Raw genomic sequence first — 22,900 nt, 5'->3', positions numbered from 1 at the left:
CGGTCAGTTAAGTGTCTGATCTCTGATTCCATCTCAGGTCACAATCTCACAGTTTGTGGGTTCAAGTCCCAGGTCAGGTTCTGAGCACTGACCACGTGGAGCCTGCCTGGATCCTCTCCCCCTCTCTCTGCCCCTCCTCTGCTCCACTCTGTCTCTCAAAATAAACTTAAAAAATACACAAGAACCAAAAGTAAGGTGAGCACAGTGAACCCCCCCCTCCCCTGGGGTCCTTCACGGGGCTCCCCCCGCCCCACTGCTCTAGCGGAGCCCAGGGCAGCACAGGGACCTCGGGCGACACTTACTCACGATCTGTCCGGCTGGCAGCACCTGTTCCCCGGTGTGGTTGGGGGAGGAGGACGCTGCTGAGGGAGGAGACGCTGCGGGTCAGCCAGGTCGGCTCAGCACCACTGGACACGCGGGCAGGACCAGAGGCTCCACCCTGGGTCCCCCCACCTCCCAGGGCTCTGGGGACCGAGCCCTGGTCCCCCCACCCCCCAGGCGGACGCCCTCACGGTAGCAGCGAGGGAAGCCGGCGAAGCCCTCGGCGCACGCGTCGCAGCGCTCCCCGGTGAAGTTGGGCCGGCAGTAGCAGCGGCCGGTCAGATCTTCGCACGTCCCGTCCGTGAAGTCCGACTCGCAGTTGCAGCCTGGACGGGCCGAGGCGTCGTGAGACGGCCGGCCCCGGGGCCACCGGGCTGCCCCCCGGGAAGCCGGGCGAGACCCCGGCCGGGCCTCCCACGGCGGGGTGGGGACCCCAGCGGAGCAGGGAGCCGGAGACCCCGGACGCCCCCGCCCCCGGAAGGCCCCACCCGGGCCAACCCCACTCACGGCGGCAAGCGTGGGGAGAGTCAAGGGGCTGGTCCGGGGCACGGAAGAAGCCGGGCAGGCAGCGTTCACAGTTGATGCCGGTCGTGTGATGCTGGGGTGGCGGATACGCGGCCCCTGAGCCCGGGCGTGCTCCCCCACTCCCACCCCCGCCCCCCGCCCTGGGTGAGCAGACTGCGTGGGGCCCTGCCCGCACCCCCCTAGAGCCCCGCCCGCGCCCTAGTTCCCACCACGCCCCCATCCCACCTGGCAGTCGATGCACACGCCCCCGCCCTGGTACGCGCCGTCCAGGTTCTGGCTGGCGTTGCGCCGGTCCACCTCCGGGTCGTAGAAGCAGTCGTGGGCGTGGCCGTGGCAGTTGCAGGCTGGAGAGAAGGGGCGTGGCTGTTCACAGGCCTTCCCTGACCCCCTCTCGCGGGAACCCCCAAGGCATACCTCACAGACGACGGGGACCCCGGGTGTGGCCCGGCTGGGGTGGGGGGTGGGGGGTGGGGGTGGGGGGCGGGGGTGGGGGGTGGGGGGCGGGGGTGGGGGGCGGGGGGCGGGGGTGGGGGGCGGGGGGCGGGGGTGGGGGGCGGGGGTGGGGGGTGGGGGGTGGGGGGGGTAGCCCGCCACGTGGCCAGAGCACGCGGAGGGAAAAGGCGTGTGAGCACGTGCGTGTGCACACGCAGGCACGTGCAGGGCACTCACACTGGCACTCGTTGGCGCTTTCGGTGGTTGCCGGCTTCCACGGCTGCTGGTTGAAGCCTGGGCAGCAGCGGTCACAGGAGCCCCCACATGTGTTGTGCTGACAGGCACACTGAAGCCTGTGGGGGACACGTGAGACAGGATGGCCCCACCGTGGACCCAAAGGGACACGAGGAGAAAGATGGCAGGGGCTGTGCACAGCCCCCAGGGAGGATGGGAGGAGGGCCCAGGATGCGTGTCAGGGGGGCTGGGATAGGGCACTCGGTGGCCGGTGTGGGTGGCCCCTGCCTGCAGGTCAGCCTAGAGCCCCGGGTCCTTCTTGATGGAGCTAAGCCCTCCTCCCTGTGGCCGGGCCCTAAGGCCGAGCCCACAGCCTCCCTGGGCCAGCTCCGAGGCCCAGGTCTCACTCAGCAGTATGAGCTCAGCCAGATACCCCCAGGCATCCAGGGCGCCGCCCCAGGGGCAAGTGGCCAGGAACTGCTTCCTCTTCCAGCGGGGGTGGACACCAGACGGCTGGAAGCCTGCCTGCTGTGCTGGAGAGCAGCTCCTGTTGGCTCAGTGGTCAGGGGGACAGCTGGCCGCAGCTGAGGACTGAGTTTGCGGAACACCCATGCCCAAGCCCCACCCGACACACACCTCCGTCACTCAACCGAGGCGGGGGCAGGAACCACAGCTCGGGGCTGCTGACTCTGGTCCCGGGCCAGCACCGCAGCTGCAGGCACTGTGCGTGTCCTGAGCAGGACCTCAGAAGCTGGTCCACGGAGACCCAGGCCTCAGATCACACGGGTCCGGCCCCTCCCCCCAGAGTGTCTGCAGGGCCTTGGGAATCAACACTGCTCGCCCTCAGGGCCAGGGGACGTCTGGAAAGCCTCCGTGGAAGAGGAAGCAGGAGTGGCTGCCACAGAGAGGTGGCCCCAGGAAGCCGGTCTGTCTCCACCCCAGCTCTGAGGGTCCGTAACGTAGAGTCCGCACCTGTCGTTTGGTTCTTCCGTGGTCTGCACGGTCAGGGCACCAAAAATTAATGTAAAAAGTGGTACTGGGCTAGTGATACCCTGGGGTGTTTGGCAAAGGCCCTCACAAAACTACTCTGGAGTGATCATTCCCAGTCTGGGGCCCAGCAGCGACACAACACGCAGCCAACACAGCAGATCAGCAGGACACGACCCCAGCAACTTGGGGGCAAATGGAAAGAAACCAAAAACACGAACGTTAAAGTTATAACCAAAGGAACCTAAAACAAAACTGCAACGCTATGAAAAACAGGCAGGTGTAGCCAAAGAACCAATCAGAACTTCTATAAACAAAAAATTCAATCACCAAAATTCCAGATAACGGACAGGCTACTCTCAGCTGGAGGTTCAGTGACCTAAACTAATCACCTAAAGGCAGCTCAGAAAACCGATAGGGAAGCACACGTGAAGTCCGGAGACAGAAGGAAACCGTAAGAAGTTCCCGTCTATGGAACAGAATTCTGGAAAAAGGAAAGAGGTGTCAGGGGCAAGGTCAGAGCCGATGGCCAGGAATGGTCCCGAACCAACAGAAACACTCTCTCAGATTCAGAAAGCATGAGTTTGAGGAAGAGAAGACAGAACCACTCCTTGATGCCACAGAGATATTCTGCAGAGAGGGTCACAGAACCATCCAGAAGGGGCAGACAAACCAGAGGGGCAACAGTGCATGTGACAGTGACTCTCCCACCCATTGAGGACACCAAGCGACAGCGAAATGCTTTCTCTGAAGTGTGACAGACACAGCCGTCAACCAGAATTCTAGTCGGCCAAGCTACCCCCCCCACCCAAGAGCGGGGACAAAACAGCCACAGACAACAGCCGTCATCAGAGACCACACATTCCCGCTGGACGGAAGCACCATGCACGGGGTCAGAGCTCTTGGGCGCTGTGCCATCAGGGCCACAGAGCAGCTGGTTACGCTTCGATCTGGTCACGTATGCCCGACGCTAAGCAAGGGTCTCACCGCTACAGTAAACAGCACGGCCACCGGCCGAATGTCTGCGTCCCCCCAGAACTCATGCACGGAACCTAGCGGCCAAGGTGACAGTACTGGGAGGTGGGGCCTTCGGGGGGTGATTAGGTCTTGAGGGTGGAGCCCCCGTTAGTGGGATTAGTGTCCTTACGAAAGGACCTTAAGAGCTCCATCACCCCCTCTGTCACGTGAAGACACACCAAGAACCAGGAAGTGGGCCGTCGTGGCCTCCGGAACAGTGAGAAGTGTGTTTCTGTTGTTGATAAGCCATGTGTCTATGGGATCTCGTCACAGCGGCCCAGGCGACTAACACAGCAACACAGCAACAGAAAGAAAACGTGTAACTTCCAAATCAAAGGAAAGCAGGAAAGCGAATGAGGGATTCTGAACAGAGCCAGGCGGGTAGTGGTGGTGGTGACGGAGATGGGGGAGAGGGTGCAGGGGGCTTGGAGATGGTGGTGATGGTGGTGGTGCAGGTGGAGAAGGAGGAGGTGCGGGTGCTCCGGGATGAGGAGGTACGGGTGCTCCAGGTGGAGGAGGAGGAGGTGCGGGTACTCCAGGTGGAGGAAGAGGAGGAGGTGCAGGTGCTCCAGGTGGAGGAAGAGGAGGAGGTGCAGGTGCTCCAGGTGGAGGAGGAGGAGGTGAGGGTATTCCAGGTGGAGGAGGAGGAGGTGTAGGTGCTCCAGGTGGAGGAGGAGGAGGTGAGGGTGCTCCAGGTGGAGGAGGAGGAGTGAGGGTATTCCAGGTGGAGGAGGAGGAGGTGTAGGTGCTCCAGGTGGAGGAGGAGGAGGTGAGGATGCTCCAGGTGGAGGAAGAGGAAGAGGTGAGGGTGCTCCAGGTGGAGGAGGAGAAGGTGAGGGTGTTCCAGGTGGAGGAGGAGGAGTGAGGGTATTCCAGGTGGAGGAGGAGGAGGTGAGGGTGCTCCAGGTGGAGGAGGAGGTGAGGGTATTCCAGGTGGAGGAGGAGGAGGTGTAGGTGCTCCAGGTGAAGGAGGAGGAGGTGAGGGTGTTCCAGGTGGAGGAGGAGGAGGAGGTGAGAGTGCTCCAGGTGGAGGAAGAGGAAGAGGCGCGGGTGCTCCAGGTGAAGGAGGAGGAGGAGGTATGGGTACTCCAGGTGGAGGAGGAGGAGTGAGGGTATTCTAGGTGGAGGAGGAGGAGGTGTAGGTGCTCCAGGTGAAGGAGGAGGAGGTGAGGGTGCTCCAGGTGGAGGAGGAGGAGGTGTAGGTGTTCCAGGTGGAGGAGGAGGTGCGGGTATTCCAGGTGGAGGAGGAGGAGGTGTGGGTGCTCCAGATGGAGGAGGAGGAGGTGCAGGTGCTCCAGGTGGAGGAGGAGGAGGTGTGGGTGCTCCAGATGGAGGAGGAGGAGGTGTGGGTGCTCCAGATGGAGGAGGAGGTGTAGGTGCTCCAGGTGGAGGAGGAAGAGGAGGTGTGGGTGCTCCAGGTGGAGGAGGAGGTATAGGTACTCCAGGTAGAGGAGAAGGGGGAGGTGCGGGTACTCCAGGTGGAGGAGGAAGAGGAGGTGTGGGTGCTCCAGATGGAGGAGGAGGAGGTACGGGTGCTCCAGGTGGAGGAGGAGGAGGTACGGGTGCTCCAGGTGGAGGAGGAGGAGGTGCGGGTACTCCAGGTGGAGGAAGAGGAGGAGGTGCAGGTGCTCCAGGTGGAGGAAGAGGAGGAGGTGCAGGTGCTCCAGGTGGAGGAGGAGGAGGTGAGGGTGCTCCAGGTGGAGGAGGAGGAGGTGAGGGTGCTCCAGGTGGAGGAAGAGGAAGAGGTGCGGGTGCTCCAGGTGAAGGAGGAGGAGGAGGTATGGGTACTCCAGGTGGAGGAGGAGGAGTGAGGGTATTCTAGGTGGAGGAGGAGGAGGTGTAGGTGCTCCAGGTGAAGGAGGAGGAGGTGAGGGTGCTCCAGGTGGAGGAGGAGGAGGTGTAGGTGTTCCAGGTGGAGGAGGAGGAGGAGGTGAGGGTGCTCCAGGTGGAGGAGGAGGTGAGGGTATTCCAGGTGGAGGAGGAGGAGGTGTGGGTGCTCCAGATGGAGGAGGAGGAGGTGCAGGTGCTCCAGGTGGAGGAGGAGGAGGTGTGGGTGCTCCAGATGGAGAAGGAGGAGGTGCAGGTGCTCCAGGTGGAGGAGGAAGAGGAGGTGTGGGTGCTCCAGGTGGAGGAGGAGGTATAGGTACTCCAGGTAGAGGAGAAGGGGGAGGTGCAGGTACTCCAGGTAGAGGAGGAAGAGGAGGTGTGGGTGCTCCAGGTGAAGGAGGAGGTGAGGGTGCTCCAGGTGGAGGAGGTGGGGATGGTGCAGGCCGAGGCGGGGGAGGAGGCAGAGACCCACGGGAGATGGTGGGTCGGGGGCTGTAAGGGGCAGAGCCCCCCCCCCCCGGGAGGAGGGCAGAGGTGTGGGAGATGGGAACAGGGAGAGCAGGGCAGGCTGGAGCTCTGGGACGTGGCATGGGGGGGTCGGCGTCTGTGGTCTGGGGCAGCCGCCCCGTGGGCACCACCCCTCGTGCCCCACAGGGTGAGCTGAGCCCCGTCCACACCCGTGTGCAGGTGAGTCAGAGCAGATACCGACGCCTTCCCGGCAGGCAAGGGCAGGCCCGCGTCTCCTCTGAGGCCGGTCTGGCGCCCAGCAGGCGCCTCCGCCAGCTGGCACGTGTTCCCACTTGGCACCCGATCTCCCAGAGCAACTAGCGGGGCCCGAGCTGAGCAGCCGATGCTGCCGGCGAGGGCCCGAGTCGGGGCCACAGGGCCGCAGGACGGGCCGGATGGGTCCGGAGGGCCACCGGGAGGCGGGCAGCCAGCCTGCGTCATCCGGCCAGGTGAACGTACCCTTCCCTCCTCCGACCCATTGGCCGTATCTGAGGAGGCCTGGGGCTCGCCACTCATGAGGCCACAAACGGGGTGACCTCCCCTGCTGTCTGGGCTTCATCTGCCCCCCCCCATAAGTGGGGGTGTGGACAATGGCCTGCAGAGAGCACAGTGCAGGCCCCCACCCCAAATGCATGAGGTGGGGGCTACAGGATTTCAAGGCCAGGGAAGCGGCAGGGGCGGCCTGCTAGCTCCCCGTAGCGGGCAGGGGTCTCCACGGGCCCCCCATCCAGACTCGGCTACATCTCTTGGCACCTCTGTCCGCCCCAGACCCGCCTGGCCCTGCAGTATCAGCCCCGCAGGGACCCCACACTGGGTACAGGTTCGCACGTTCCCGGTCTCCCCAGAACAGATGCTCCTGGGCCCGGGCCTGCGGTGGGGGACGAGGTCAGGCACGGGGACAGCAGAGCAGGTATTATTTGTGTCCCGAGGGAAGGGAGGGGACTAGAGAACAAGGACGTGCAGTCTCAGGCACGTCCCCACGCCCGCCCGACTCCCTGCTGGGGCGGGAGAAGCAGCCAGCCCGGAGGGCTGGACAAGAACCCCTCGCTGCCGGCCTCTGGGCAGACGGGTGCGAGCCAGGCCCAGGGCACCCCGGGGAGCCGCATGCACGCTGCCCCCCGCTTCGCCGCGCATGTGAGCAAACTGAGGCCGTGGGACGGCAGCCAGGGCGCGTCATCCGGGGACGTGGCAGGCAGCGGCACCGGGTCTCCAAGCCCCGGAGCTGGGAAGGGGATGAGGACTGGCGGGGAGAGGCGGGCCTCACCTGAAGGGGTCCGTGGGGTCTTGGGCGTCACAGACGTCCGCGTGGCCATGGCAGACGCAGCGGCCACCGATGCTGATGTCCTTGATGCTATAATAATACTGCACCCGCGGGCGGTGAGCGCCACGGCCCACCCACACCAGCCCCAGCCCGGCCAGACCGCCCCTGGGGCCCACCGGTCAGCGTCTCACCCGGCGGGTGACGGTGGGGTCCCGCAGCGCCTTGCCCATGAGGTGGCCCAGCAGCGTGTTTGTGCGCAGGAAGCGCAGACGGATGTTGGTAGCTTTGGTGAAGTCACGCAGCAGGGGTGAGTAGGAGAAGTTCATGGCCCCCGGGCGCCCGTTCACCAGGGATACCACAATCTGCACACAGGGCAAAGGGTCAGGCCAGGGTGTGCGCCGCCACCACCAGACCAGCAGGGACCGGCCACCGTGCTGCCCCAGAGCCCACCTCGCCGTTCTCCAGGGGCACGATCCGAGAGTACTCAGTGGAGCAAATGACGTGGTCGTCCCGCGTAATGCGCTCCAGCGTCTGTGGCCCGAACCGCTCAAAACAGTCCCTCTTGGAGGCTGTGGGAACCGGGCGGGAAGGTGAGGGCGCGGGGCCCCAGCGGCACTCCCCGACACTGCTGCGCCTCGAGGGGCCGCCCCGCCGGCCCCACAGGGAGTTGCTGAAGGAGCGAGCCACCTGCTGAGAAGGGAGCTGCCCCAGGAGGGCGTGGCCCTCGCCACGCCGGCCTCTCTCTGCAGAGAACAAGTGCCCCCCACCCCCCCGCAATGGCCCTCCTCATCCCGTGCTTGGGGGACCATTCCCAACTGCCCTGTGGAGGACTCCCCGCCCTCACTCTCGCCCCCGGAGTTCTGAGGGACCCGTGGCCCAGGCCCACCCAGCAGGAGCGTCCCATCAACATGGCCGGTCACGGTGGCGCTGGACGGGTGCGCCAGGGAGACGTCAGGGCTCCTGACCGGCTCCCCTTGTTACTCCTGGAGCTGCTGGGCCAGGAAGCCGGTCTAGTGAGAGCCAAGATGTGGCAGCAGAGATCCTGGCACCACCAGCGCCTGGACCCAGCCCGGGCCCACGTCAGGGAAAGGAACTGCTGAACGCGCACCTGCATTTGGGACCTCACGCCCGACAGCCCTGATGTGCGGAAGCTGGGCGTGAGGGCAGGCCTGGCACTCGGGGCCCCTGAGAGAGCACGGGGATGGCGGCCCACCCCAGGGGACGCCCCTGGCCAGCCCCGGCCGGGAGACTCACAGGCAAAGAACTGCCACGGCTGGTAGGTGTGGCCGAAGTCCGTGGACCGCTCCAGCACCCAGAGGTCCGGTCTCGGCGAGTTGGCGAACTTGATGAGCACATAGGCCACGTGGAAAACCTGCGGGAGGGTGAGGTGTTGACGCCCCCAGGCCCCCTCCCCTCAGCTCAGGGCCGTAAGGGGGGCTCTCTTTTCCCACGCTGGACGTCTGTGGGCTTGGCCCACGAGGGCCAGCCGGCTCGGGGCACAGCCCCTTGGCTCAGGCCTGTGGCTGCCGAGGCCCATGCCGGGGACACAGAGACTGAGGGTGGGAACCCCCATTTCTGACAGTCTCCCCTCCTGGGCCTGGGGTGCCTCCCTCCACCTCTGCCCCAGCGGCACATGGGTCGGGCTCTGAGTCTGCAGGCAGCCCTGGGGGCCGGGGTAGAAGGGGCACAGGGGCAGTCTGTCCACAGTGCCCAGGCAGCGAGGCTGGCCGGCCAAGTCAGGTGCTCATTCCACTGTCCCCAAGGCTCTGGTGGCCGGCCTGGGCAGGTGGCCAGACGGTAGCCCCAGCTCCCAAATGAGCCTGGCCTCCTCAAACAGCCAGCAGCTCCCGGAACGGGGCCCCTCTCCAGCCTCACCCCGGTCACCCCCATGGCACTCTCAGAGCTGACTCAGGACCAGCTCCCTCTCCCACTGACCGGCCCACGGCCCCGGAGGCCCCGACGGCAGGTCCCTGTGCTCATCAGGAGACCCCAGTGGGGCAGAGGGGCTGGACCATAAGCCCTCTCAGATCTGGGCCAAGGAACCCTCGCCAGCCCAGGAGCTGGTACTTCACAGGGCCCAGGGCATGTCAGGGCGGCACCCAGCCCGGGAAGAGCAAAGCTGTTCCCACAGAGGCACCTAGAATCCCTCAAGCGCCGGCAGGCAGCACAGGGGCACCTCTCCTGCTCTGCCCCAGCACAACCTCACTCCAGGGAGGTATACCTCTCACCTCTTCCTCACCGGAGGACAGCATCCCTGGATGTCCCTAAATGTCTTGTGCCTCCAGGGGCTTGGTGGGGTCCCTCCTCTGTCGACTGCTTCCCCGGCCCTGCAGCCTAGCAGGTGTTAGCCTTGATCCCCCAGCCCCATCCGACACGGGATCCACAGGGCAATCGGGACACCTCCTCGGGGAAGCCCTCCTGACTGCAGCCCACCCATGCTGGCTCCGGAGCCCCCGGTATGCAGACACATAGGGCGAGGTAATGAAGGAGCCCCTTTCAAGAGGCAGCGCCCCACGGAGGCTGGAGGACCCTTACAGGTTGCGGACCCAGCTCCTTGGGGGTGCGGCGCATGGCAGGGGGTCCCCACATCAGCATCCAGAGCCCCCAACCCTGGGCCACAGTTCCCAGGAAAGGGCTCTGGCTCACTGAGAACAGCCAGGAGGCTCAGGCACCTGCCCGGCCGTGGCCTGGATGATGAGGCTGGGCCACCGAGACCCCTGAGAGGCAAGGGTGGCTGAGGAGGCCCACCCTCGCACACCAGCCGGGCGTGACTGCCCCGCCCCTGCACACACGCTTCCGGGGGGTGGTGTCCCTGCACCCACCCGGCCTCAGCCTCCCCTATGTGCTGACGGGATGGGGGAGGGACAGTGTTTTCCAGGCCTCGAAGCTCTGAGGGCCAGTGAGCGCCTCCCCCTCCCCCAGCCCTCTGCCCCGCCGCTAAGGGAACGACAAAGCCGGCGGGGCCACTGTGCAGGCTCTGCCCGTGCAGGGTGTGTTTGGGCTCCAAGGAGACACGGGCAGGGCGGGCAGTGGGACTCGGACGGCCCCTAATCTGCACAGGGAAGGCTGGGCACTCAGGAGGGGCGGGGGGTCCCACACAAGAGCAGACAGAGTGAGCAGACAGGCCGCGTGGGGCGCCCACACCCCCACCCCCGGCGCACTCCCAGGCCCCCCCCCAGGTAGGCAGTGGACGATGCACCAGCCTCAGAGGTGACATCACCCATCAGGCCCCCCACCGTGCCCTCAGCAGGGCCCCGCCAGCGCCTGCTGCCCTGGAACAGAGCACTGGGGCCCCACGGGATGAAGCAGGGGCCACTTCAAGGCTGCCCAAGGCCCACAGTCAACCCCCATCAACTGAGGCCGCCGTGGTGATCCTGTGAGGGAAGGTGGGCACGGGCCGCTAAGGATGGGGGGAGGGGGACGGGAAAGTCCCAGGCCCCTGGGACACACCCGTTCCGAGTCCTGTCATTCCCACAAGGCCTGGAGTTTTCAGAGACAGGCCCAGCTGAAGCCAAGAGCCGCCTTTCCCCGGGGAGGGGAGTGGGGGCGCGGGCTTCTTCACCCACAGCCGGGCTCTGAGGTCATCGTCCGTTCAGTGCTGCCCGCGGGGGAGGGGCTGAGTCTCTGGGGCACAGACCCCACACCCAGACTGACACCTTGGCCAGCCCTCAGGCACTCCAGGGAGCCCCGGGGACCTCAAATGGCCCCTACTGCAGGAGGGGTCTTTGTGAGGGAGGAGGGGGGCATGGCAGGTGGAGGGGGGGCCCTGGGTGTGTGTAAGGTGCCCACAGGCTGCTCTTGGGTGGGGGCGGCAGCTCGGCCCCCAGCAGAAGCCCCGAGGAAATGAAAGGTTCCCGCCAAGCCCCCTGGGACCCACCCCCGCCTTTCCCTGAGCGAGGCCACCAGGCTGCGCCCTCCGCTGGCCGGCTCTGTCCCTCCCCCAGGTCGGCGGCCGGTCGCATTTTTCCCAGCTGAGGGCACTTGCACAAATATTGATTCGAATGCACGGAGCAGGCGGGACGAGGGCAGCACGGAAACTTCCACCCCGTGCGCAGCGCCCTAGACGCGAGCAAGACCCCTGCCTCCGTCTGTTTGCCACCTCGTCACCAGCCTGTCACCCGGGGGGCCCCAGACAGCTGTGCCCACGGCCCCAGGCTGGAGGGGACGTAGCCTTGCACCCAGGCTTCCCCATCTGTCCCCAACCGGTTCCGGCTGCCAGGGCCGCACAGCTGCCCTGGATGTGACCTGGGAGCAGGAGCAGACCCCTGGCCTCCCTGGACACGGCCCTCCCCCCGCCCGCCCGCCTGCGGGGCTCCGCTGCCAGCTGGGGCTGACCTTTCCCGCTGCCGCGAAGTTCTGTGCAAAAGGAAAAAAATGTCTTTTAAAGCGAGAGCCAAACAAAAGCCTCCGAGTTATTTTTAAAAATCTGGCTATTCCGGGGCAGGCACGTCTCCAGGACGGCAGCCAGACCTGCCTCTCGGCCGCCGCACCCCCTGGCCCCCACGCCCTCCTGACCCTGGAGGGCACGTGCCCCGGTGGTGACCACTGCCTGAGGGGGGCTGGGGCCAGGACAGGAGGCCCAGAGACCGCGGTGGCTGTGCGTCCCCTCCCTGGACACAGCGTAGTCGGAAGACAACCATGGCAAAGGTGCGGGTCAGGGCGCGGTGTCTCTCCAAAAGCTCCGAACGGGAAGACACCACCTGTCCCTGGAGGTGGCGGCGAGGGTGCACAGGGCACCCGGTGCCCAACACATGCTCGGTGCCAAGGCAGCGGTGGGGGGAGGGGAATGTGCAGGGGCCAGGGCTGGGGTCCGGACAACATAGAGAGGGACTCCAGACCCCACCAGGGGCCCCTGACACCCCCAGGGATGGGAGGGGGGCAGAGGGTGACAGCTGGTCAGCCACCTCTTCGGTTAAGGTGCCCATATCACTAAAGGCAGGGCCACGGCTGGAACATGGGAGTGCGAGGTGCTCACGGCCAGCGTGGCCACCTCCTCCCCGGCTCATCTTGGAGCTGGAAAGACCCAGGCCGGCCCTGACGCCCCTGTCCTGGTGGGGGGGTGGTGTGGAAGCCCAGCCCCCTCCTCCCCGCTGGGCTGGGCGGTGTGAATCACCCCTCAGTGTGTGACTCAGCCCTGGCCCTGAAGGAAGCAAGGCCCCATGCCGATGCCTGGGACATTCCCGGGATGGGCCAGGGTCCCAAACTGTGGCCCGGTGGAGGCAGGAAGTCCCTCCTAGACCAGGCGTCCGGGCTAGCTCCCTGACCTCCTGGATCCCCCCACCTTCAGGGCCCAGCACCCCCGGGTCTGCACCCCTCTAAGCAGGGACCCCATCTGGAAACATCCATGACGATCAATGCCGCGACACGGGCCGGCGAGGCTGGGCCGGGCGTGTCTACTCAAGCCCCCAACTGGGTAAATAAGCATGGCCGTCCACACAGCGGGAACAGGGAGCCTGAAAACAGGCTACACGTGGACCAGTTCCAGGAGAGGCAAGGACTGGAAAGCCACTGTCGGGACGGAGGCAGGACACGGAAACGGAGGATACGCAGAGGTGTCAGGGCCTCAACACTGCTGGTCAGGGCACCCGGTGGGCAGAGCGGCATGGGGAGACTTTCAGGGAACGGGGGGCGTGGAAGGGCCTCCGACAGGTGTGTAGGAGCCCAACGGGTAGAATGGAGTGTCCCACGTGGCTCGGCACCCCGACAGAGCTGGGCCCCGGGGGTATTCAGAGACCCCCAACCACCGAGGCCTTGAAGGAAGGTTTCGGGCCCAGCCCCAGCCCAAAGCTCACTGCCCCCCGTCCCCTCCTCCCTGCAGCCTGGCCCAGGTCAGGCCAGATGGTCAATCCCGAGCCACAGGAAGTAGAGTTTATCCTGGCGGGGGGGTGCCCAAACCTAAACAGTTTAGTCTCGGTGAGTGGGGCTGCTAGTCACCGATGCATGGGGTTTGTTTACAGACAGAAAACAGGAGGCTTTGGGGGCCACCGGGGCCTGGGAGGGGAGGCCTGTGAGGTGGCAGGGAGGTGTGTGTGCCTTGTGCTGGGTGGCTCGTGCGAGCATGGTGGCCCCTCTGGCCCTGTGTCCTCTGAGTAAAGGGTCTCGCTCATTCTCGGCAGAGGGGGGATGTCTACCCCAGGGATGCCACCAGGACCCCCTCACTGTCCTCCCCCAGGGAGCCCAGCTCAAGGGGCCATGTCCGGACCAGCCCCCGCACCTGTCCTGGCTGCTGGGCTCCGTAACCAGAGCCCGGCCACCAGCCTCGGTCATACTTCCTGCCACTTCCCTTGAACAACCCCAATGACACTCCCAGGGTGCTGGCCGCATGGCCGAGTGCCCAGCTGGGCCAGAAAGCCAGGCCAGCAGGCACCCGGGGACCAGGAGGCCTTCCAGGGGAGCCCTGAGCCGGCCGGCCTCGGAGGGCATCCTGCCCAGAACCGGGGCTGGCAGGGCAGAGCCACACGGGGGACCCCAACAGCCAAAGCAGCCAGTGGGTTCTGGGGCCCTTGCTGAGGCACAGAGTCCACAGGGAGGTGCTCTTGTCCCCACTCTAGAGGAGGGAACAGCCCAGGAGGCACAGAGGCCACGTGGCCCGGCTGGGACCAAGCCCGACAACTCATCTAGAAACCAGTACCAGGGTCCTGGTCCATCCACACTGGCTCAGTTTCCCCAAGTGCCCACGGGGTAGCCACCAGTGGCTACCAGCTGTGCCAAGGCTTTGTTCCCTGGCACCCTCATCGGGTGGGGGGTGGCTGCTGGCGCCCTGTCTCCCCACTGTCCCCCACGGAGGGCAGACTCCTCACCCTGGCCTCACACCCTGATGCTGGCCCCAGTCCCTCTGTACCGTTACCTGGCCATACCTCTCAGGGCTGGGACAAAGGGCTGACGTGCCCCTGCCACAGGGCAAGAACGCAGCTGGGAGGGGATGAGCATCCCCACCTGAAGCCAGATCTGGGGAGGTGGTGGCAGTGGGCAGGTGAGGGAGAGGAGCACTGAGGGGAGCCCCTCCTCCGTGGCCAGGCCCCAGGGGGTGTCTGGAAAGGGAGGGGGTCCACCCCACAGCGAGCCCCAGCTATCTGTGCCCAGCTCCTTAAGACCACTGGGCTTGGGGGCACCCGGGTGGCTCAGTCGGTTGAGCATCCGACTTCAGCCCAGGTCATGATCTCATAGTTTGTGGGTTCGAACCCCGTGTCGGGCTCTATGCTGACAGCTCGGAGCCTGGAGCCTGCTTATTCCGTCTCCCCTCTCTCTCTGCCCCTAACCCACTCTCATTCTGTCTCTGTCTCTCTGAAGAAAAATAATAAACATTAAAAAAAAAAAAACAAAAAAAAAACACCACCGGGCTCAGGGGGAAAGGCCGGGACCCCACAGCCGAACCCCTGAAGGGGGCAGGTCATCTGAGCCAGGACCTACCCTGCGGTGCGGGCCCGAGCCAGGGCAGTCAGAACAACACCCACCCTGCCCTGGGGGAAGGGGGAGCCTCGGGCTGGCAGGAGGCTCCCGGGAGGACCCCCAGGCCGGTCACTGGGACCCAGGAAAGTGCCAGCTGTAGAGTCTTCCTGTAGCCCTCCGGAGGAGGCCCAGTTCTGAGGCTGGTCAGACCAGCAGCTTGGCTCTCTCAGGTCTGAGGGTTCCCAGCCAAGGTCCACAAGGCGAGCAGGGCAGGGAGCCGAGGCCTGGGCTCCCCATGCCCTTTGCAGCCAGGGCTGGGCTCTCATAGCCTCAGTTTCTCCATCTGCAAAACGGGAAGGAGGAGGCTCCAACGGCTCCCCCTCCACTGTGAGACGGGAAAGACCGCACAAGGATGCGAGTGACTCAGAAAAAGAAGGGTCAGGCTCACGAGGCCCCACGGGCCCCACTGCCTCCAGACACACAGACGCTGCAGGGATCAAGCCCCACCAGCCCCGGGCCCACCCACCATGGCTAGGAGCTGTCCTGTGGCCCACCCGCCCCCTTGCCCAGTTCTCCAAAGGCAGGAAGGCCTCCGATGCCCGATGCCAGCTGCCCCCTCCCCCTTCCCAGGGTATCCGCTCCAGATCCCAGAACAAAGGCTGCTGGCAGCCCGCCACAGGGGGTGTGCCCAGCCCCACTGCCCGCTCAGCCCGGCTTCCTGACAGAAGCCCAGCCCCACCCCAGGGCCCACGCCTCGCGGGACCGCCTAGCCCCCACGGCGGAAAACCTGGAAGCGGCCGCCCCTCAGGCCCAGCCTGTCACCCCATCCGCCCCAGGGAGTGCGCTCGGAGGGCCCTGCCCTGGGGACATCCCCAGTCTGACTGGGCATCAGCCACTCCATCACCAGGCCAGGGGGGGCCTCGAGGGCTCAGACCTAGGTCACTGTGAGGGCCGCGTTCTAGGGCCACTCCCTAAAACACCTCCCCACCATGCGCAGGCAGCTGCTGCTCCGCCCTCCGAGCCCTCGCTGAATTCCCCCTTCCCTACATCGGGGCAGTGATGTCAGGACCTGCTTTCCATCCCCAGCCCCAGCAAGCAGGGCACCCCGGAGGGACCCAGTCACCGCTCGGTGGCTCAGGGAAGAACAAGCAATGAGCTCCCTTTCCAAGAGGGAAGGTGGCGAACTCGGGAATTTCCTCCAGAATTCCATCTTGACTGGGAAGTATCCCCAGGAAAGACCTCTCTCTTCCCCACAAAGTTAGAAACTGGGTCCATGTGCCCCATCCAACTCCAAAGCACTTTATCAGGCAGTATCTGTCCTCCTCTGTCCCCCAACCCAATCCAGGCTGGCAGCCCTTTGGCCCAACCAAGACTGGGGCTTTGGGGGATCTGTCTGCAGTCAGTAAAGTCGGGGGGGAGGAAGGAGGGAGGAATGAGTGGATAAGAAGAGATATTAGTGGGTGAATGGATGGATGGGTTGGTGATGGGTGGGTGGTGGGCGGGCGGGTGGATGGATGGGTGGCTGGCTGGCTGCAATGGGTGGGTAGAAAACAGGAAGGAAGGGGAGGAGAGAAAGAGAGAGAAGAATGGCTAGGTGGATGGGTGAGTCAATCTCCCCAAACACAGCTAGAAATGACCCCTCTCCCCTCTGCGTCACTTTACAGTTGGGGAAACCGAGGTTTGGAGAGTCCGGATACACATGCGGCGAACCCTCTTGCTGGCCTGGAACCAGTCCACAAAGCAAATGTACCACCAGCCTCATCAACTCTGGCCCGTTTCACAGATATGGAAGCCACGGCTCAGGGGCCACGGAGCCCAAAGGGGCCAGAGCTGCAGGGTGTGGGGCACCGTCCAAGTTCCTCCTTGGCCCCACTCACTGTGCCTCAGGTAGACATCATGCCCACCTGCTCTGCGGCCACCCTGGGGTGGCCATGGAGACTGGGCCACTGTGCACCCAGCTAGGGGCCTCCCTCCCTCCCCCCTCCCCTCCGCGGCCGGGCTTGTCCCCCGGAGGAGGTGAGGAGGCAAGAGTATGCCAGCTCAGCACAGGTCCCCCCGGCTGACCGCGGAGCGGAGCAGGAGTGGGCTCCGCTTCCCCACCCGCCCTCCCTCCCATGGACCCCCAAGGCGGTGCCAGAGAGAGGAGGACCCCAGGGTCCCACAGGCCCCTCCCAGACCCCTTCCAGAGGACAGGAGAGCACAGATGTGGTAAAAACCCAGTGAGCTGAAGGGAAGCAGAGCAAGCCCCCTGCAGACTCGGGCCGGCTACCACCACCAGCCCGGAGGACCCCTGGCAGGGAGCCCATTAAAGGCGGCCGCCCCCAACCCACCCCTGTTCCGGCCCAACTCCTGCCCCTGCACGTCGGCCGCTTCTCCCACTGGAGATGCCAGGCCACTTGTTGGGGCCTGAACCCACCCCTTCGCTGCCCACCTTCCCCTGGGCCGGGCCTGCAGGCCTCCCGGCTAGGGGCAGAAGGTATCCCAACAACGTACCCTAAATCTGCCCATGGGGCCCACCCTTCCGGCCACCTCACCACCTCTCCGAACACCATGAGGGTGACAGCGGGACGGAGGCTCAACCTGGAGCAGAGACCCACCAGGTCACACACCAGGACGGTGGCCAAGCCACCGCCGTGAACAGGCAGGGGTCTGGCAGGATCGGCCTCGGGGCCCAGACCCCAAGAAGACCCAGTGTTGGCTGCTTCCGGGCTTGGGCTCATCCACCTGCCCCCACTGAAGTCCCAGCGGCAGAGGCAACAGGACTGCTGGCCCACTTCACAGGCAGGACCCCAAGGCCAGGCACCTGGCAAAGCCACACATAGAGCAGGACGCAGCCTGGGGGAGTCTGACGCAGCCCAGAGCCAGCAAGTGGGGTTCGTGTGTCACTGAGAAATGCCCGGCCCCACCCTTCCGCCTGCACAGAGACCTCAAAGGCCATGGAGAGCACAGGGCCTGGCCTGAGCACGCACACCTAACCCCAAGGTGGCCTCACTGCAAGGCAGCTATTCCAGGAATGTCCACTTCCAGGGCCTCCTCCCACAGCCGCCAGCCGGAGCCAGGCTCCAGGCAGAGGAATTCCTCTGAGTAAACACCAGGCCCTCCTCCGAGCTGTCCCCTCACCCCATGACCCCTGGTGAGCCCCCTCCCCCCTCCTCCCTCCCTGAGTGCAGCAGAGATGTTGACAAACACACAGAAGGCCCCCACCCCCACGCCTCCGTCGGCAAGGGGCCTGCGGTCAGCAGTCACCTGTGCCCAGCCCCCCCCCCCGGTCCCCAGGGCTCTCCCGGGGCCCCACGGTGAGTTCTCCAGCCACAGCTGCAGCGGTGGGGGTTGCGGGGGCAAAAGAGGGGCCCTACCTGGCCCAGGTCCAGGGTGACGTTGACCTCATTGTAGTGCAGTCCCCGGGACAGCGGCGGACTCTGCCACCAGCGCTCCGTGCCGTCGATGGCGTTGCTCACGGGGTGTGCCCTGTTGCTGTGTGCGGCGGTGCAGATGTCGCAGTACTGGCCCTGCGGGGACGGGGTGCTCAGATGGCCGGTCTCCCTCCCGCCCACCAACCTGCCAACCCTCGTCCGCCCGGCAGACACCCACGGAGCGCCTGCGATGGGCTGGACTCAGGGCACCTGGCTCGTCGAGACACGGTCACACCCCTCCCGGAGGAAACGGGAGAGCGGCACCCTCCTAAGGTGGGAAAACCAGCGTGGGCCTCCCCGAGGAGGCGAGTGGAGTGTGCGCTCCAGGCCCCAGGCCGGGAAGAAGCAAGGAGGAACAGGAAAAAGGAGGACAAAAAAGGAGGGCGCGGCCAGAGCCGAGGGGAAAGAAGGCCGGGCGGGGGACGTCACCACTACCTCCCCCCCACAGCAGGGAGGCAGGGGTCCAGGTGGCCAGGACGGCTAGACTCAGGCTGCCTCCCCAGCTCCGTCAGCAGCTCCCCCCAAGTCGGGCTCTCACCCAGAGCCTGGATTAGGGTCTCCAGAGAGACGGAATTAAGCCATTCCGGCGGCCTGTGGGGAGAGGCCCAGAGTGGAGGCGTGTGGGCAGCCGGCAGGAGAGGCCTAGACCTCCAGGCTCTGCCGCCTCTGAGCCCCTGGGACGAAGCCAGGTCACAGCACCGTGAGCCTCAGTGTCCCCATCCGAAGAGTGGGGATAACACTAGCACCTGCCTCGGCCACAGCACGATTAACGGATCCCACGTGGGGCCCAGCAGCTGCTTCTGCCACGGTCCAGCCACCTGCCGGGGGCCTATCCTCTGGGGGGGACAGAGGCATCCCTGTCAGGGAGGAGCAGGTGCTGGGAGCCTGGGGGCGCGGGGGGGGGGGGGCAGCTAGGCACTGGCCTCAGGCCGAGTGGAGACCCAACCCCCACCCCAGAGGAAACCAGACCTGCCATCCCTCCGCACACAAAGGCCGCCCTCTGGGACTTGGCATTGACTGAGGCCCCAGAGGCTGTGTCTGGGAAATGTGGCTGCCCCACCCCTCCCAACCTCCCCGGGGGCCAGACCTTGTCCTAGGAGTTGGAGGTAGGAGCGTGGGAGATCCCCTGCTCCCCCACTCCCAGGCCTGGCAGCCAAGAGAGCCCCCAAGCCTCCACAAATTCAAGGCGGGCCCCTGCCTCTCCTGGACCTGTCTGCCCCGGGCCCGGGAAAGTGAGACCAAAATGCAACGGAGCCTGGGCACCCAGCCTTCTACCCAGCAGCCTCCAGGACCCCCGGTGCCAGGTGCTCCAGGTCACCCTGTCTCAGACCTTGTTCCCGCCTGTGGGCTCTGGACCCTCATCTCCTGTCCTGTCTCAGCTCAGATGTCGCCCCCTCTGCAGGGCCCCAGAGCTCTAGACCACCCAGGCAGCCAACCAGCCAAGCCCCGCACATCACCCGCCTCTTCGTCCTATCACAGGGCCTGAAATTCTCTGGCTACTAGCGATTCTCTGGTCACCGTCCTCTGCTCAGGGGCCCAGAGCTCAGTGGTGGCGGGACCACCGCCCAGCTCTTGACTGTGCCCCTGAGCCCGCTGCCCAGAGCGGCCACACCTAGGGGCTGGAGCAGCGGCCACCCAGAACGGTGGGTGTCATGTCTGTGGGTGGCTCCACCGCCAAGCTCACGTGGTGACCCCACACCCGAAGCCAGGGAGGTGGGCAGGGCCACCTGGTGGGTCGGCGGGCCTCCCAGAGAAGGCTGCCTGTGGTTAGACCCCCCGCCCCCAACCAAGCCTGGGAGCACCATGTGGAAGCTGGGTCAAGGGTCAAGGCAGGTCAGGAAAGTTTCTGCTCAGGCCCACCCAGAGGGTCAAGGAGAGCTGACTCTCTCTAGTCCCCACAAGAGGCTCTCCCGGCCGGCCTGCCAGCCCAGCTCTGGCTCACAGTGGGCAGCGCTGGGGAAACCAGGCTCCCTCCCACAGAGGGTCCTGCCGGGAACACAGTGAGGAAACAGGAGTAACACGCCCCTCCCCGTGAGTCACCACGCCGGCAGCTGAGCCCCCGACTTCCCCTGCGGGGCCCAGGGCCAGCCCGGAATCCCTGCAATGCCCACCTGAGGCCACAAGGGCCTGAATGCCAAGTTGCCCTCTGCCCGCTCCAGTGCCCGTCCTGCCCGGACAGCAGCCCCCACCCCGGGCCCCAGATGGGACGCCCCCACCAGGGGCCCTGGGGGCTGCCAGCCAGCCCCCATCCTTGGGCCTCACATCCTCCGTGACCCAGCGCCCATGCTGGCACAAGACTGAGCTCTCGGGATGGACAGAAGGTGGGGGTCGCCTCCCTGGCACCTCCTACCCCAGGCCCTCGGCTCCAGTTGGGGCCTGTGGGCGAGGCCCTATCACCAGCCCGTTTGAAGGCCAGGGCGGTGAGCAGACCCTCTGCCCTTAGAGGAGCGGGCAGAGGCACCGGCCGGGCCGGGGACTGGTCCAAGGCCACACGGCTGTTCAGCCTGTGTCTGCCAGGCCAAGTGATCTTCCCAGTGCACCTGGCAGCCTCAGAACCGGGACGCTAACCAGCAAGTGCTACGGTCGTTCAGAGGGAAGCTTCCTCCTCTTTCTCGCCTGACCATGCGCTGTGGGGGCTCACTCAGGGCCTGCTCCCTCCCGTGTGACACCACGTTTGTCAGAAGTCACTATAACTGATGGCTTCCCAGGGTCCTCAGGCTAAGCTCACAAACTCAGGTGAAGAAGGCTCTCGTACTGTGCCCATTTTGCAGATGAGAAGCCTGAGGCCCAGGGAGAGAAACTGCACAGCTAAGAGAAGCAGAGGAAAGAGGCTTTGACCAGGGGCCCCCAAGCTGCTCCTTTAAGCAATAAAGGCCCCTCCCTTCAGGGGTCTGGCAGCTGCCACTCTGCCGCCCCCCCCCCCCCAGGTGCGCAGCGAGGAGCTGTAAGGGGGCAGGCAGATGCTCTAGAGGGACAGCAGCGAGGGCTCAGCCAGGCACTCTGGGGCAGCTCTGGAGACCCACACACAAGCTCCCTGAGACCCAGCCTCTTTGACATCAACCGGATGTGGCAGGGGTGGGGGGGTGGGGGCGCTGCAGCAGCGACCCAGGTTTCCACTGCCCACCCCAGCCCGATCCTGGCCTGGCTGTGGGGCTTCCAGCAGGTTTTCCAGGCCTCAGTTTCCCTACCTGAAATGTGGGCTTGACATCTCTCATATCAGCTGTGCTGGGCTCAGAGGAGAGCACAAGGTGAGCCCAGGAGCCCAAGGGAGGTGACGCTTCTGTCCCAGGAGGGCTCTGTGGCACCAGAGCCCCCTCTCAGCCCCTCCCTCCCCTGGGCCAAGGGCAGTGGGCAGGCAGGAAGTGCAGGGGGCCCAGCTGAGGCTCCTCCATTCATCACCCACCCCAGCTAATCCACTCTCCAACTGCCCTCCTCCCCTCCCCCAACCTCTCCTCCCCGGACTGAACGACTCAGGTTACACCAGCCCCGGGCCCCCACTCTCCCTAAGGTTCAGCAGGGGTGTCAAGGGGCCCCCAGAGCAGACCCTACCCGCCCCCGCCCCCGCAAGGGTAACCCAGGACCCCAGCCCTCAGCTGAAGTCCAGAGCGTCTTAACGGCCCTGCTTCCCTGGTCAGGTGGTACCGCTTGGCCCATTCTCCACCTACACACTTGTGGCGGGGTGGGCATGCCTCCAGGGGGTCTTCAGGGTTGAGGCCACGTCTCCCCAGGGAGACCGAAGCCCACAGACTCAGCACCTGCGGGGCAGGGACGCTGCCCCCGATTGAGTCTGCATTTCCCATGCTCAGCTCCAAATATCATTGTTTGCTTGCCCGCCCGCCCCCTCCAAGGGTCCCACCAAGTCCCTAGACCCCCAGAGAGAACTTCAACCCTCTGCAATCCGCAGTGATGGCCTCCTGGGTCTGGCCCCAAACTCTAGGAACACCCGCCGATCCGCCCGCACCCCAGCCCCACCCCCACCCAGCAGGTTCCAGCCTGTCCCGGGGGAAGGCAGAGCGGGCCCACCCCCTCCCCACAAGCAGCGGCTGTGGAGGCCAAGTCCCGCCCTCGCCGGGATCCCGGGACTTGGGGACACCGGGGACCGGGCACCGGGCCCCCTCCCGCCCTGCCACGGCCCGCCCCGGGCACGCTGCGTCCCGCCTTGACGGAGGGGGACGCACACTTCTCTGGCCGGGCCCGAATGGCCGAGCTGGGGTCCCTTCCGTTTCCCGAAATGCGGAACCTGGGCGTCCGTACTAGACGTTGCGGGCTTCGGTCCGCACCTGGGCGCTCCCCGCCAAGTCCGCCCCGGCGCCCGGGCCCCCCGCCACCCCGCCCCGCCCGGCGGCGACCCAGTCCCGGCCCGCGCGCACCTGGATGGTCTGGTTGGGGTCTCCGCCGGCCACGGGGCCGCCCACCAGCTTGCAGTAGAGGTCCTCGGTGGGGCGCGGGGCGCCGCGCGCTGGGGCCTCCTCGCCGCAGGTGGCCGACGCGGTGATGCGGGCGCCCTCGGCCAGGTTGAAGTAGGGCGGGTGCAGGCTGAAGCCGCCGCCCGCCGCCTCCCGCGCCCGCGCTGCGCCCAGCAGCGCCAGCCCGGCCAGGAGCAGCGGCACGGGGGCCCGGGGCCCCCGTGCGCACCCCGCGCAGAGCCGCGCGTCCGGCCTCGCCATCTTCCAGCTCCGGGGGACCACGGCGCCGCGGGAGCCCGGCGGGAGTGCGGCGGCGGCCGGCGGCTCGCCCCGCCCGCGGACGTCAGGCCCCGCCCCGGCCCGCCCGGGCGCCCGCGTCCCGCGCCCCGGGGAAGGGGCGGGGGAGGGGCGGCCGGTGGCCTTAACCCTTCGGACCCCGGCCCGGCCGGCCTCCCGGAAGGGGCACCTGCTGGCCCGGGGCCAGGCCGTGGGGACGCGGCCCGACCGCGGCTCCCCCCCCCCCCCGCCCACACACCCGCCCCGGGGCCTGGCGCCCGGTCCCGAGCGGCGCCCCCTCGGCC

At 66.2% G+C, this 22,900-nt stretch overlaps 1 protein-coding gene across 3 annotated transcripts in view; it reads right to left on the bottom strand.

Moving 5' to 3' along the window:
* LAMA5 (laminin subunit alpha 5) overlaps positions 1-22,662 on the bottom strand; it is a 51,607-nt gene extending 28,945 nt beyond the window's left edge. The window contains exons 1-11 of one of the 3 annotated variants that reach the window (XM_045053409.1): positions 22,284-22,662; positions 17,857-18,009; positions 8,366-8,483; positions 7,562-7,680; positions 7,303-7,473; positions 7,115-7,212; positions 1,516-1,631; positions 1,072-1,190; positions 829-919; positions 513-647; positions 303-359 (exon numbers count right to left, since the gene is read on the bottom strand). In XM_045053409.1, coding sequence (XP_044909344.1) covers positions 303-359; positions 513-647; positions 829-919; positions 1,072-1,190; positions 1,516-1,631; positions 7,115-7,212; positions 7,303-7,473; positions 7,562-7,680; positions 8,366-8,483; positions 17,857-18,009; positions 22,284-22,580 — 1,474 coding nt within the window. In that variant the 5' untranslated portion in view covers positions 22,581-22,662. Of the gene's footprint in view, positions 1-302; positions 363-512; positions 648-828; positions 920-1,071; positions 1,191-1,515; positions 1,632-7,114; positions 7,213-7,302; positions 7,474-7,561; positions 7,681-8,365; positions 8,484-17,856; positions 18,010-21,101; positions 21,258-22,283 lie in introns of those variants that run through there. The other 2 variants (XM_023251034.2, XM_045053410.1) reach the window with 2 other exon arrangements.
* Positions 22,663-22,900: the final 238 nt, after the last annotated feature.

Source organism: Felis catus, chromosome A3 (assembly GCF_018350175.1).
Source record: "Felis catus isolate Fca126 chromosome A3, F.catus_Fca126_mat1.0, whole genome shotgun sequence".
NCBI lineage: Eukaryota > Metazoa > Chordata > Mammalia > Carnivora > Felidae > Felis > Felis catus.
Note: the sequence above shows the minus strand (reverse complement) of the source record. Positions and strands in the feature narration are given on the sequence as shown.